Source organism: Glycine soja, chromosome 1, assembly GCF_004193775.1.
Source record: "Glycine soja cultivar W05 chromosome 1, ASM419377v2, whole genome shotgun sequence".
Lineage (NCBI taxonomy): Eukaryota > Viridiplantae > Streptophyta > Magnoliopsida > Fabales > Fabaceae > Glycine > Glycine soja.
Window position 1 is genome coordinate 51307350 of NC_041002.1, and position 15191 is coordinate 51322540.

The window sequence follows — 15191 nt, forward strand, 5'->3', positions numbered from 1 at the left end:
AGGCACACAACTTGATAAAGAATGCCCATGTTTACAAAGAGAATAATTTATGCTTTTATTTTTGGCCATTCCTTTTCGAATTCTTCACGATTTGATTTTGACACACGGATGTTAGTCGCACCAGAACAAAAATCTTTTTTCAAGAGTTTGACATGTTCATATTGTACGCAAAAATGTTCCCCTTCCCCCTTCCTTTGTTGGTTACACACTGCTTTAAAAGAATTTCTTTAAAAATAAAAAGGGTGGCAAAGTTGTATTGAGTATTCACACATGCCCATGTTCTCGTTAATGACAATGTGATTTTTTTTTTTTAAAAGTGAAAATAGATAAGCTAGAAGAATAAGATGATGCCCAGATGGTGAAGCATTCGTTTTTTATGTGCAGATATTTTGCACTGTGCTTTTTCATGCTCGTGAAATTCACAGTGACTTGATCACTTAAACAAATAAAAGTTCAAAGATGTTACAGAGAACAGACAGTCTTGGCATCAAATTAGATATGGGGCAGGAAGGGGCCAATCGTGTGAAAATAACTATGTGAGAATGAGAAATTAAATCTTAGCCATTTTAATAATTAATAAGAAAGTCATTCTCCCTATATATATATATATATCAGGCAAGATATCATCTAACAAATTGATACCACAAGAACAAGCCTTTAACATTTAGCAACAAAATTTATCTGAATACAAAGTATATGGTTAATTGGGTCACTTCCATCACTTCGAACGTATTACAGTTTTATACAAAGTAGAACAAGAGAAACAGATACTACAACTGAATCAGGTTCTTGAAACAATAAGTACCAAGAAGGAACCACCCAATAAGAATGGAAGTGAAGAAGAACCAAAACTTTAGGAAGGTGAAGCCCCAGAATGTGACTCCAAGAAAAAATACAACCACAAATGGTAAGATAGATCGAAGCATAGATGCTTTGCTGACCCAACGTCCATTGAATAAAATGAAAATTGCCAGATTCACCACATTCCATCCACCAGTCAGAAAACCCAACTTGTTCAAATTATTGGCAACAAACGAGTGGCAGTTGCAGGTAAAGAGATTGTAAGATAGATGTTGGAATTCTTGAGTGCTTTTCCTTAGTGCATCATCCCAAGTCCTCAAATCTCCTCTAGTTTCACCCTGCATGTAGTGTTCCTCACCATTGTACACAGACTGGACTAAGGGGACACAACACTGCCAACAGTTATTTTAAACAACATTAGATAAGCAATAGATGAACAGAAAACCGAAGGGCTAAAATCAAGTTCCTTTGATATATAACTCTTCACAGCTTCCATCTAGTGTATATCACAGCATGATGAAGAAATAAAAGCACAAGAAAGTTACAGACTCGAAGTTGTTTTGACAAAGAACTAAGAGTCTCATGGCATAGTCTTGCTTTCTAATTCTTGATTTGTCCCTGCCTTAGTTTAGGACAATTTGTTTACAAAGGGGAAGCATACCTTTTCTGTGTTCACTTCCCATAAAGAAAGAATAAACAATAGCATATACCTTTTCTTTGGGGATTTGAAGATAGCGAGTGGCAGCTCCAAATGCAAAACTGTCCACACACACAAAATTAGGCCCTGCAAAATCCAATATCACCCCATCCTCTCTGCAGATGCCAATGTGACCAATGCAAGGAATGAACCACGAGATTACAGGAAGTGGTGACCACACAACGGAGCATGGAAATCGAGCCCTTTTTGGATCAATTTGCATAGTTTGGGAATAGCTTCCTTCCGTCATTTGCTGCTGCTGCTCGGTATCCAACTCTGCTTCCATGGCAACAAAACTGACTTTCCAATACACAACAAGCAATTATAAAACTGAAACTCATCAACATGTACATAAGCATAGTGTCTAATAATATTTCCAATTATATATATATATATATATATATATATATATATACTATTTGAACCTATGCCAAATCATCACACCAAGAATGCAGGTCTAGTATCTACTATTTCCAATTTAAATGATTCAAGTGAAGAAACGATGGAATTCAAATGTTGCATCTTTTAAGGTCCCCAAATTCGGGTTTCAAGAACAATCATGATGCAGAGGGCTAATAGTTACTTACACAGATTCAGATTTCAAAATTCGAGATTGAAGTTTGTTTCGCGGAATAAATTGATGGGAGAGTGATACCTAAACTGACTTATAAACAATACGGGCGATTGACGATAAAATTACAAAGCAGGACGAGAAACCCTAGCAAACGCATGAATTATAGTCAACACAGAACATAGAATTATAGAAATAAGAGAAAGGGATCCGATCCAATCACCTTGTAAAGCAGAAGCAGAAGAACAGCTACTCGCACACAATTAGAAGAAGGGACCGTAATTTCTATAATTCTCCACTAAACTCTAATTTTCCTACGTTTTTCATCTTATTTGTTGTCTCTCTCTCTGTGTTTCCTAAAGTGTGAAACAAATACTATTATTCAAACTTTTTTCTATCATGTCGTCTTAAATTTTAATTTTATTTGCTTTTTTTTTATATAGATATGAACAAAAATTGTGTGAGTAATTACATCAGGCAAATTGATAAAGTAAAAGTGGTTTAAGTTAAAATGACTAGAGAATGTATATACCTTATAGTTTCAAAATAGATTAAAATAAATAAATAAAATAGATGCTACTAGTAATATGATAGAAAAATAGATAAAGTATGAAATAAACATAAAAAAATGGGATATAAAAAAATAAAATTGAAAACAAAATGATTTTGAAATTGAGTGCATGTAGGATAATTTTTATGAAATTGTTTGAGCTGATTTTATTGATTAATTACTTGATTAAGTATTTGGTTAAATTTCTAAACGTGGTTTTTTTATTTAAGTTCTGAATCTGATTGATTTTTTTATATAAATAATTATAAAAAGAATGAGGAAGGAAAATAAATTGAATTTCCCCCAATAAGTTGTCTTTTAATTGAGAACAGAGCAGCAAATTGTAAAAAAAAAAAAAAGCACAAATTAAGCCCTGAAGTCACCAGTCCCTCATAGATCATAGATCCTAATAGTTAAAATGAGTTCTCTTGATGTCAAAAGGTCACCAATTGTGATCCTTGATCAAGTAAGAAGCTAAAGCCAACTTCCTACAGTGATAACATTGATGCAGGAATGCATTGTCTTTGAATTTTAACTTCTATCATCAGCAAAAAAAAAAAAAAAAAACAGCACATTGAATTTTCAAAAGCATTCCTCTCTTCACTTCCATATCAAACTGAGTTTGAAGACAAAATTGAGGCAAAACTCAGTTCAATTTTACCTTTTGAACCTAAGCTGGAGATCTCCCAACTGAAATTATGATTGTAGCTCCTCCAAAAGAAACAAGGACTCCAAGGACCTTAGCCACAGCATCAATCCTATTCAAGTGTACACTCTCATCAGATTTCTGTGTAGCAGCAGCTAACTTAAGTGATGTGTTCTTCAAACTCAAGAGAAAGAATCCTTCTTTCATTGCTATTCTTGCAGTACCAGAAGTGAGGTTTTATAACTATGCCAAATGTGTCTTATTTGATCAAGGAAGAGTGGCTTCATGAAGAGAGATCGTACCCAACAAGTCCAAGTAAGAAAAAGTGTACCTCACAATAACTGGTTATTTGATTGGGTTGGTCCCTGATATGTTTTGATTCCAACCTCCAAAAGTAGTGGGAAAATAATTTACAGGTATGGTGTTTTAGTTGTACTGTGATCCTATTACTCAGCATAGTGATTGCAACGTCAGAATGCTCAGTGTAAAATTAAACTACCAAAGATCAAGGATATAGAACCTTTTGCTAAGTAGTGGGAAAATAATTTACAGTTGTAATTGCAACGTCAGAATTGTTATTGTATTTTGAACCAAATTAAACTAGCAAAGATCAAGGACATAGAACTTAACCATGAAAACAAAACAAAACAAAACAATGCCGGATACCAACATTTTTGTTCAGGATAGCACACGCAAAGACTGAAAGACTGTGATCCCTCCCTTGTACATAACCCCTCCCTTGATTGAATATATATATATATATATAATTTGGATATTTTAGTTTTTTTAAAATAAGTAAATATAATTTTTCATCAAATTTTTTTGTATATTTTTTTAAAATTATCATTTTCTTGCAAAATTTTTACTAATTGAATCGATTAATTCATTTTGAATATTTTTTTTACATAAACCTTAGTAATCAAAACATCAGATTCTAATTAAAAAAATCAATTTTTTCTTCAAACTCTAATATTACATTCAATAAAATTGTACAAATTTTGACTATAAATATATTGCTTCTGCACTCTTAAGATTGTTATTTTTTCTTTTCATATTTCAAATTTATCCTAAGTAACCAAATAACTAAAAATTAAAATAAAGAACAATCTCTGCCACCTAAATGTTTAGGGGTTCAAATTCCCCAATTATGATTATGTGTAGACAATAGCAGAGGTTGCCAGAATTAGTAATAAAACAACTGATAACCCCGTTGCAACAAAGAAATGTTGTGACAATGGGTCACCATAAGGGACTTTCACATATTTACCATCATATAAATTCTTTCCCCTCTGACTTCTAAGAGCTCTGTGTAGTAATCAATGGTTGGGTGAGGGAAGAACTGTCACTTTTTTCTTCCCAATGATTCTTGGGATCAATGGGGACTATGACCTCTTTGGCAGACTTGGTTTCTTGACTTCTTCCCCAGACAACAAGGTACAAGCCGGATATAATTAAGAATGCTCCAATAATCCTGCACCTCAAAATTGAAAATAATAAGATTACTGTAACATAAACCAACAACACTACAACGTTTAGACTTCCCTTTAATAGCATATAACATATTGTCATTAGAACAAAAGATGCTTGGATTATAAGAACCTACCCTCCCAAGAAGAATTCTTCACCGAAAATAAAAGATGACATCAAAGAGTAATGTTTGTAAAGGTAGATAAATTGAAGCAAGAACTGGCCCTCCTTTGCCAATAGTCCATATCTGTATTGCTGATGCCAGCCCTGAAGTCACCAGTCCCTGATACAAACCAACAAAAAGAAAACTCAGATGTCATGAAAATAGAAACATCAAACCAACATGCCAAAGAAAAAAAGCAGATTGAGCAATCAGTTTAATTTACCAACCGAGAACAAAACACTGCAGATCTCTCGACTAGAATTGAACTGCCAGGCTTTGTAATCCTTCTCAAAAAAGGCTGCATTTGTCAAAAACTGCACAACACCAAAGAAGCATGTAAATGCAGAAACTGTGAGTGGGGCCAAGTATTTTTTTCATAATGCTTGCATCACAATCCAACCAGACCAACATAAGGAGTGACCAAAGAGATAGATGCCACCCAAGTTCCAGTTCTTTCCTGTGGCATCTCCCAATGTAGACAAGTATTGTTCCTGATGTAATCCTAAATGTGGAGTATAAATAACAGGTCCCTTGTAAAGGGTAATGATTGAAGCTCCTCCAACAGAAGCAAGGACTCCTCCAAGGACCTTAGCCAGACCATCAATCCTATTGAAGTGCACACTCTCATATCTGCACTTCATATATATAATTGAACAAATAAGTTATACTCAAGAGTTTAATTAATGAATAAATTGTCTATGCAGTTTAGAGGATCTATACACTTTCATCCAATTACATATTGTCATGTATGATAAGTTTGCTAACCGTGCATTAAAGTTAAACTATTTATACAAACATTCAATGTAAAACATATTCATACAAGCATTCAATAAAATTTGATCATTTTATCAGGATATCATCCTATTTATTAGGCTTTTAATTAACTTTTTAGAGGTTAAGGATTTTAGCTTGCCTGAGTAGGGCAGTCATCAGCAAGGTGAGGGCTGGAACAGAATTCTGCATAGCTGCAGCAAAGGTAGGTGATGATTTCTCCAAACCCAAGAGGTAGAATCCTTCTTTCATTGTTATTCTACCAGAAGTGGGGTTTTAAAATTACACCAAATATGTCTTCTTGACCAATGAAGAGTGATTTCATGAAGAGATTGTACCCAACAAGTCCAAGTAGGAAAAAGTGTAGCATACAATAACTGGTTATTGATGGCCTGTCTTTCCTTGCAGATAGGAAAACAGATACAAAAAAAAGAAAAAAAGGTGAATAGCTTAACTGGGGATAATTAAAGAGATAGAACCAAAGTGCATACTTGTCTGAGAAATATGCGGGGGAGCCAGAAGAACCAAGGCGGTGATGTTTCTATAGACAGGAAAGATAAGCTTGCTTACGCCTGTATCAAGTGCAATTCTCAGAAATATATGATTTCCTGCATAACAAAATTGTTAAAATGTTAAGGCTATGTGAAGATTAGCTCGTTGAGGCATCATGTTCTTATAGTCTTTTATATATTGGTTGCTGATACTGATGACTCTCTTATCTCACTAGAGATGCTGATAGTAGGAATAGTGAATGAGGAGTGTTGAGAGTTCAATCGTTTAGAACTGTTTGACCAGGAGAACGGGAGGGAGGGGGGAGCTGTCTGTAGGGTAGAGATCCATCCACCTTGTGGACAAACAAAAGAAAAACAAAAAAATCTCATGTGTTTTTTTAATGTACAACATCTAAAAATGAATTCTGTCGTTTATGGGTTAAAACTTGTTTATGAACTCGTATCTACTGCTCCTCTGCTTGTAATAAGATCGCTTGCTTGCATGTGAATATGTGATTGTAAACTGTTCTTTGCTGTTATTTTAATATATCTCAAAATTTTGTATTCTTTTTCTTCAGTTAAAGATCACAGATGTCTTATAATCAATTAGATTAGAGACTAATTCGATTTGTTATCTTATAGTTAAACTTTGTATCTCTGTATTTTTTTTTTTTACCCTCTATTTTATTCCATGTAAGTATAACCCTTCACTTTAGTGTTTAAACTTTATAATAAAAATGTAAAATATAGTAAAAATATACAGTTTAATGAAATTAACAATTAAAATGAATAATTCTTAGACTTTAAATACTAAAGGATATTAATAACTTTTCTAATCCTGCATCTCTCTCATTTTCTCAATTAAATGGTATACTAATATCTTTTAATCCATTTTGATTTGAACTTTCTCATAGCTTTGTAATTAAGGTTTCTAAAGCTTGTTTTTTATTCTTTATCGTTGGAACTCCAGTATCACACAAATGATCTTTGGATTGATTGGTTAAATGTTTGTTTCTTATTTAACCCTTCTTTTATTATATTGTTATGTTAGCATATTTGTGCAACATCATCGTTAACCTATCACAACAATAATTTTTATTAAAAAATTGACAATATATTAATAGTGAACTAAAATTATTAAATTTTTAAAATGTGAGAGATCAAATGTAAATGTGTAGTATAATATTTGAATAATCAAAATTACACAATCATAAAATTATAAAGATTTTTTTAAAACCTATTATTTATTCAAAATTAAAGAATAATATTAAAAAATGTTATAATTTACTATACTTTATTATTCACTCTTTTTATTTCAAAATAAAATAAAAACGTAAAAAAAACAACATAATTTGATACATAAGTAAATAATTATATTTTTTTCAAGTCTTATAAGATAAAAAAAAAATCTTATCCGTTAAATAATGTGATCAAGGTTAAATTCTAGTTGATGCATGTGAAGATATCCGTAACTCGAGATTAGTTTTTAGTTTAAGCCGGATTAAAAAAAAAAAAAAAAAAGAGCAAACATATTTTGGGCTTCTTCTAGAAGAAAAAAAAATAAAATAAAAATTATCTTCACTGGTTTCAGGCATACACAAGACCTAAACAGTAGAGTGTACAAGTCAATGTTTAGAAGACGAAGACGAGACAGTAGCTGAATTGCACACACGAGTCATGAGAAAGCGGGATTTGGCCATTCTCATGCTCTCCGCTTTCGCTATTTTCTTCACTCTTCAGGTACCATACCCTTTATTCTTCCCCTCTTCCCCATCATTCGCTCCCTGTAAAACCCTAATAGATGCAATCTCGCACGATCCAATTTCACTTTTTATTGCTTAATTTGATTTCTTTTTAGCAAGATGGCGGTATTTCGTTCAAAGACGCATGGATGCACCTAACCGATGAATATCCAATCAAATATGAAGCCGAACGCCTTCCGCCGCCGCTCGTCGCTGATCTCAACGGAGACGGCAAAAAGGAAGTACTTGTGGCTACACACGACGCTAAAATTCAGGTACATTCAATCCAGAACTTGTTTACCCTTCTTTACTGCTCTCAATTTTGGTTCACTTGTAATTTTTTATTTCTGGTTTTGGCATCCTTCACAATTCAAGTGTCAATGTGTGCATAACACTAACATTTTTTAATCTTTACTTGCTTGCTGATTTAGCTTGATAATAATAACTTTGTTCTGAGTGGTACTTGTATTGGTAACTGGATTATGTACTTGTGGTGGGGGTCTCACAGGTTTTGGAGCCCCATAGTAGGCGTGTCGATGAAGGATTCAGTGAGGCGCGTGTGTTGGCTGAGGTGTCTTTGTTGCCTGACAAAGTACGTGTGATGACTGGGAGACGCCCTGTTGCTATGGCAACCGGCTATATTGACCGCTATAAAATTGGGCAGCCGCAGAAACAGGTTTTGGTTGTGGTAACATCGGGTTGGTCCGTGATGTGTTTTGATTCCAACCTCCAAAAGTTGTGGGAAAATAATTTACAGGTATGATGTTTTAGCTGTACTATATGATCCTGTTATTATATTAGGTTGAGTTCACTAATTCTTTAAGTGATTGTTATAGGAGGATTTTCCACATAATGCTCACCATAGGGAAGTTGCAATCTCTATAAGCAATTATACTCTAAAGCATGGAGATACAGGATTAATAATTGTCGGTGGCAGGATGGAAATGCAGCCACATGTATGAGTCACTTCCCCCCTTGTTTCCTGGTTTATTATTCTATTTTGCTACATATGTCTCTTCCTATGTGCTAATGGCAAAACTTGCAATATATACCCTTCCTATGTGCTAACAGCAACACTCGCTATATATCGTGTATGGTGTTTATCATCCTTTTCAAAAAGTAAAGACTAATAACAGCTTATGAGTGACATAAGGTTGTGGCCATCTTATTTTCTTTTACACTCTGCAAGGGCAGATATGAAAGTTCCTCAGCAATTTTATTTGATGAAATATGATAGTAATGCAGGTTTCAAGATCTTTCTTGAATTTCTGAAATTTCTATTTGTTCTTTGATTCTTATAAATCATAATGATTTTGGATTTGTACGTCTCTAATATATGCTCAGAATTATTACTATTTAGCATTGTCTTCTAATCCAAACTTGTTTCTTTGCTAAAATTGGTAACTTGGTCTTTTTGCTGTCTTAATTTGTGAATCAATTGTTTTGGTATAGCTGTTAATTGCTTTCTACTTTCAGATTTTTATGGATCCTTTTGAAGAAATGGGGATGGGTGCAAGGTTTGCCGAGCAACATCGAAGAAGTGCTGCTGAAAAGGAGGTATAAACATGTTGCTGATGGATGCTAAATTGTTTTGTTTTCTTTTGCCATCTTGTAGCATACTAAAGGATACCTGCCAAAAACACTGTTGTAGTTGTAGTGCTTAATTAAAGTGCTGGATTTTTGTTTAACATATTTGTTTTATTTAGTTTAGTTCAATTCAATTTTGGGTCTTCAAGGTTGATCTTATTTTTCTTTCTTAAACTGTCAATTTGAATTCTTATACTGAATGATAGATGACTGTAAAATTTCACTAAGGCTTGGTATAATTAAGCCAATAAACTCTATGCACTTTGCAGCAAGTAGCCTAAGAATCTGGACCTATATAATCAGGCTGCTATAAATAGGAGACAGTTTAACTCCTTACTGTAACTTCTTCCTTTAAATTTCTCTTTTTGGTGAAAAATGAATCAGGTAGATGTCTGCTCTCTTATCTTTAAGTGGTGTGGTGAATATTTTGACTATTTATTCTGATCCTTGCCTTGCATAGGCTTCTGAAAACTCCGGAACTGTGGATTTACGACATTTTGCATTTTATGCATTTGCTGGTCGATCTGGTGTTGAACGATGGAGCAGAAAAAATGAGGTGCTGTGCTCTATTCTTTGGTCTTCAGTATGTTCTACTGTTTGGGTGTTGTCATCATGCTAAAATCAAAGGGAAATAATTTTATTATTTAAGAATGCATTTTTCTTCCTTTTTATTTTCTTGGTTTGAAGGATAGTTTTTTCTACCTTTAAATTCATTTAGTGCACTTTCTCTAATCTCTCACATCTGCTATATGTTTGAAAGATAATCAAGGTGGTTGCAATCCAGGAAGGAACATGAAAACTGAAGAAAACTTATAATTAAAGTAAAAAAAAAAATACAGAATGTATTGAGCTATAGTCTGGTGTCAATAAATTATACTCTCGAGGAAGGATGCTAAACCTATGCTGTTAGCATATGTACTAGCATTTAATCCACTGGTGCACAATCATATATTTTCCCAAAAATACCCATGAAATATATGGAAGCAACTCCCAACCAGTTTCAAAGTTAGCCTTGTCTGTTTTTGACACCAGATTAGATGTTTTACAACCAACATTATGGTCAAGTCTGATTGAATGTGATTGATGCTAATCTGACATTTAACAACAACTTCAACCGAGCCTTGGCTACATGGATAAAACAACATTAATGTTCACTAATCTAACATCTATTATGTTGAATACTCTTGTGTAGTGTTATCCTTTATTCTAATGACTGGTATTGTCTTTTCATTATTTAGAACATTGAAGTGCATTCTTCAGATGCATCACAGTTACTTCCGCAACATAACTACAAGCTTGATGTTCATGCTCTGAATACCCACCAACCTGGAGAGGTACTTACATTTTAGCTGTTCAACTAAATCCTATGGGTATGCTGGATTAGTGAAATGTGATGGAATAATGGTGTAAAGAATTATTACCTTCATAACCTCTCATCAGTCACCAGGCTGGATTTTGGGGAAAGCAATGAAATCATTGTTTTCCTTTTTCAAATATATTGATTTTACAAAGCCTATAGAAATATAGTTGTTGGTCTTACTATTCATCCTTTTAGTTCAGTTTAAATGTTGTTATGAGTAAGTAATGATGTAATTCCAAATTAATAACTTTTTCATTCCTTTCCTTTCCTCATTAATCCTCTAAAGTCTAAGCAACTTCCAAACAGAGACTAAGTAACACCATCCCTTCCCACTCCATTGTATTCCACTATAATACACTAAAAAATCCAAACATAAATTTGTTTAAAAGTGTTGCCTTGCTTATTGTCAATGTGTATCTAACTTCCTATAGATTGGAGACTTGTCACATATTCATGTTATCCACCTTTTCTCTTACAATGGTCAACCATTAAAACATATATTTTCTGGTTAGTATGAGCTTTACCAGAAGAACTCCAGTCATCAATCCCTCCATTATGTGTGGAAACACTAACATATGCACATAATAGAGTATTTTGTTTAAATTTAATGTTATTGTAAAATCTTTGTTTTTAATTATAGATATCCTCCTAAAGGTTGCTTCCTGTGACATGTGAAATTCTAGTATGAATGCAGGGAATTCAGAGAATCAATCCTGGGAGTTATGCCTCACCAATGGGTACATTTATCAACCTTGATTATCCTTCTGTACTAAGGCTTAATCTTAATTACTGTCCGTTCTTGAATAAATATGTTTATCAGGCTAGGAGAGAAGATACTTTATTGAAGCTTGCCCACTTCAGGCGGCACAAGAGGAAAACATTGAAGAAAACACCCGGAAAGGCTATGAGTTACCCTTTTCACAAGCCTGAGGAAAACCATCCTCCAGGGAAGGACTCAACCAAAAAAATTTCAAACATAATTGGAAAAGCAGCAAATTATGCTGGTTCCGCAAAATCTAAGAAGGTTAAATGCTAACCATCATGCAACTGCTAACAAAACTGGTTATATTTGATAATTTTTAGTCATTGAAATTCAGTTGTGTTGATGTAATGATAATTAGTTTTAAGATGACTATAATTCAACAACTCATTCTTTTCCAAACGATTTAAGCTAGAAGCTCATTTTCTTCATCCAGTTATAGAAACTGCCTGTTTACTTGCTAACTGCTACATATCCAATTTTTATTTTATGATTTAAACTATTGGTATTCATATGCATCACCTATTGGTGGCATATTGGCACATTGATAGATAGTATCAATAGCATGTGGCCCCCAGTTTGCTATGTTGAAGTAATCTGTGTCAACATTATTTATTTATAGTTTTCATGTCATTGGCTAATACGAGATTACTTTTCTAACAAATAAAATCAACATGTTATGACACTGAGAAGATAAACTTTTTGAAAGAGATGGAGAAATAATTTGCAGTCATAATGTTTCTCTCTTGCAATGCAGCACCTTCCTTACGTTCCCACCATAACCAACTACACTCAAGTTTGGTGGGTTCCTAATGTTGTTGTGGCTCATCAGAAGGAGGGCATAGAAGCTCTTCATTTGGCATCTGGTCGAACAATATGCAAGGTAAACATAAAGCCTACGGTCAACTTGAACCTATTTATTTACCATGCATATCTTGATAAGGTTACAACACAACTTTTTCTAAATAATCTAGGCCATTGAAGGCTGCATCTCCTGATACTTTTTTCCGTTTATGGAGCACATTGATTTCTTAGTCTAAAAATTATTTTATCCTGTGGTTGTACTATTTAGCCAAAATTCTATTTAACTCCATTTAATTTTTTCACAAACTTTTTCATGTCTAATGTAATGACATTTGTTTATTTCAGCTTCATCTCCAGGAAGGTGGTCTACATGCTGATATTAATGGTGATGGAGTTCTAGATCATGTGCAGGTTCATATTTTTTTTTTTTTTTACCTTTTTTTGATTAAAAACTCGAGCTAGATCATATTAATTTGGCATGATAGCAAATGGAGAATGTTCTTCTGCTGATGTCTGGAATATTCATCTTATCAGGCTGTTGGAGGAAATGGTGCTGAGCAGACTGTAGTTAGTGGGTCCATGGAAGTGCTACGTCCTTGTTGGGCTATTGCAACGTCTGGTGTACCAATACGTGAACAACTCTTCAATGTATCTATTTGTCATTATACCCATTTTAACTTATTCCAGCATGGAGAACTATATAGAAGCTACAGTCAAGGTTCAGATATTGCTTCTTTAGAGGTAGCAACACCTATTCTAATTCCTAGAAGTGACGGTCATAGGCATCGGAAGGGAAGCCATGGTGATGTTATCTTCTTGACAAATCGTGGAGAGGTATCCCATTGTTTGACTTCTTAGGGTTATAATATTTGTTAAATTGTTTGTTGAGCACCAATACTGTTTCTCCATTTTTGTTTATCTAAGTGTTTCCTGTCACAATTAATTTATATTGGTGGTTTTTTGAGATATTCATGAGGGATTACTTCTCTGAAAGAAACTTGTACAGAATCTGGTGAAATATGGAATTTTTGGATTAAATTGGATGTGACCATTTGAAAAATGATCTTTCAAAATATCGAGATGCTTTTTCTAGTGCTTGAATAGGCTCAAATATAAAAATATAATAATAATAATAATAATAATAATAATAATAATAGTATTGTTGACACTGATCTTGGTGACTTGAAAAATATTGTTCCCTGCAGATTACATCATACTCCCCTGGCTTGCATGGTCATGATGCTATTTGGCAGTGGCAACAATCAACTGGTGTTACATGGTCAAATCTACCTTCCCCATCAGGAGTGATGGAAGGTGGTGGTCTGGTGATTCCCACACTAAAGCCTCTTTCCTTGCGGTTGCATGATAATCAGGAAATGATCCTTGCAGCCGGGGAACAAGAAGCGGTGATAATATCACCTGGAGGTAGTTTATTGGCCACAATTGAACTACCTGGTCCACCAACACACGTCTTAATTGCTGAGGACTTTTCAAATGATGGGCTCACTGACCTTATTCTTGTCACCTCTAATGGAGTGTATGGCTTTGTTCAGACCAGGCAACCGGGTGCTCTCTTCTTCAGCATGTTGGTTGGCTGTCTCATAGTCGTGATGGGGGTTATATTTGTCACCCAGCACTTGAATTCCACAAAGGGGAAGCCTCGCCCCTCATCCGGTTCACGGTAAAAAGCCGGAATTGAAATTATACTCGCTTAACTTTGCAGGCACTATTGAAGAAACAGAAAACAGTGAGCTCTGCGCAACCAGTGGAGAGTCAAAAGTATTCAAAATGCGTAGAATTTAAGGAAATTTTGAGGAGGTGACGAACAGTCTTATAGACTGTTGATTGTAAAATTTGGACAGAATGTAGGAAATTTGATGTTATAATGTATGCTGTCCGCTTCAGGGATTTTTGACTGCCGTTATGAGGAAGCTATACTGTACACACTTGTTACCTGTTCAAAATTAGTTGATGCACAAGAGAAACTCACCAGCCGGTCTTTCCTCCCAAGGATTTTCTTGCTTTAAAGGTGGTATATATTTCACCGTCCCAAAACTCCTCTCCATGTTTAGGCCAACTGCCCAAGTTCCTTATATATAAATCTGAATGAGAATAAGATGTTATATACAGTTCTTGAAAAATGAGTAAATGATGGTTTGTTGAGAAAATGACATTTTTTTTTATAATCTTGAGAAAATTACTTGTTGAAAAGTGATTTTTTTTTCAATTTGATCAGTCTTTTTTTTTAATATTTAGTGTTTTAATCCATTTCAGTTTAGTTTTTTATAGAGCATTTTTACGAAACAACACGGACCAAATAGAGAAAATTTCTTTCGTGGAACGAAATATCAATTTTTCTCCCTAGGATGTAATACTTCATTTGCATATCTTTTTGACGTTTAAGATTTATTGCATATAGATTAAGAAATATTTAATGGAACTAAATTATTATATTTGAACTAAAATAATCTTTTTAATACATTGATCTTTAATACTTGCATCACTAGTACTGGATACTAAATATAGATTGGAGAAAAATGTATTAATTAGATTTTGAAATTCTTAAACATCAAGGTTATTGGGAAGAAAAGCTAAACATCAAAAGACAGGGAAAGGAGTTAGTATCTGTTTAAAAGTAGCATATACTGCAACATATGTAGATCAATTGTGGAATTTTGCATCAATAATAAACCTAGAATGTGTCGTGCATTTTGATTTTTGACTAAAGATCAATCAGCTGATAATAATGCTTTATTCAGAACGGTAGTGATGACCCACACC

General features: G+C 33.9%; 2 protein-coding genes and 1 pseudogene across 5 annotated transcripts; 1 reads left to right on the forward strand and 2 right to left on the reverse strand.

The window, feature by feature from the left end:
* Nucleotides 1–628: 628 nt before the first annotated feature.
* LOC114420211 (protein RTE1-HOMOLOG-like) lies at nt 629–2450 on the reverse strand. 4 transcript variants are annotated; one of them, XM_028386110.1, is made up of 4 exons: nt 2293–2434; nt 2086–2216; nt 1512–1794; nt 629–1193 (listed from the first exon to the last, which is right to left on the reverse strand). In XM_028386110.1, exons 3-4 carry the CDS (start codon nt 1782–1784, stop codon nt 771–773), a joined length of 696 nt encoding a protein of 231 aa, XP_028241911.1. In that variant the 5' UTR covers nt 1785–1794; nt 2086–2216; nt 2293–2434; the 3' UTR covers nt 629–770. The 4 variants fall into 4 exon arrangements, with proteins under 4 accessions (XP_028241911.1, XP_028241903.1, XP_028241927.1 ...); XM_028386102.1 differs by lacking the exon at nt 2086–2216 and having other exon boundaries at nt 2293–2450; XM_028386126.1 differs by lacking the exon at nt 2086–2216 and having other exon boundaries at nt 1512–1774; nt 2293–2440.
* A 1813-nt stretch (nt 2451–4263) lies between these two features.
* LOC114394322 lies at nt 4264–5918 on the reverse strand (annotated as a pseudogene).
* A 1819-nt stretch (nt 5919–7737) lies between these two features.
* Nucleotides 7738–14578, forward strand: LOC114420236. The gene is made up of 13 exons (XM_028386140.1): nt 7738–7897; nt 8016–8174; nt 8408–8656; nt 8736–8855; nt 9376–9456; nt 9947–10042; nt 10725–10820; nt 11530–11583; nt 11667–11870; nt 12364–12489; nt 12756–12821; nt 12945–13244; nt 13616–14578. Exons 1-13 carry the CDS (start codon nt 7835–7837, stop codon nt 14093–14095), a joined length of 2094 nt encoding a protein of 697 aa, XP_028241941.1. The 5' UTR covers nt 7738–7834; the 3' UTR covers nt 14096–14578.
* The last annotated feature ends 613 nt before the right edge of the window (nt 14579–15191 follow it).

Bases quoted from the DNA above. Each gene is read 5' to 3' on its own strand.
- LOC114420236 (XM_028386140.1), top strand. From the start codon at position 7,835: ATGAGAAAGCGGGATTTGGCCATTCTCATGCTCTCCGCTTTCGCTATT. The intron at 10,821-11,529 runs GTACTTACATTT...GTGAAATTCTAG, and splicing joins ATACCCACCAACCTGGAGAG to TATGAATGCAGGGAATTCAG. The intron at 11,584-11,666 runs GTACATTTATCA...TATGTTTATCAG, and splicing joins GAGTTATGCCTCACCAATGG to GCTAGGAGAGAAGATACTTT.
- LOC114420211 (XM_028386102.1), bottom strand. From the start codon at position 1,784: ATGGAAGCAGAGTTGGATACCGAGCAGCAGCAGCAAATGACGGAAGGA. The intron at 1,194-1,511 runs GTATATGCTATT...AACTGTTGGCAG, and splicing joins TTCAAATCCCCAAAGAAAAG to TGTTGTGTCCCCTTAGTCCA.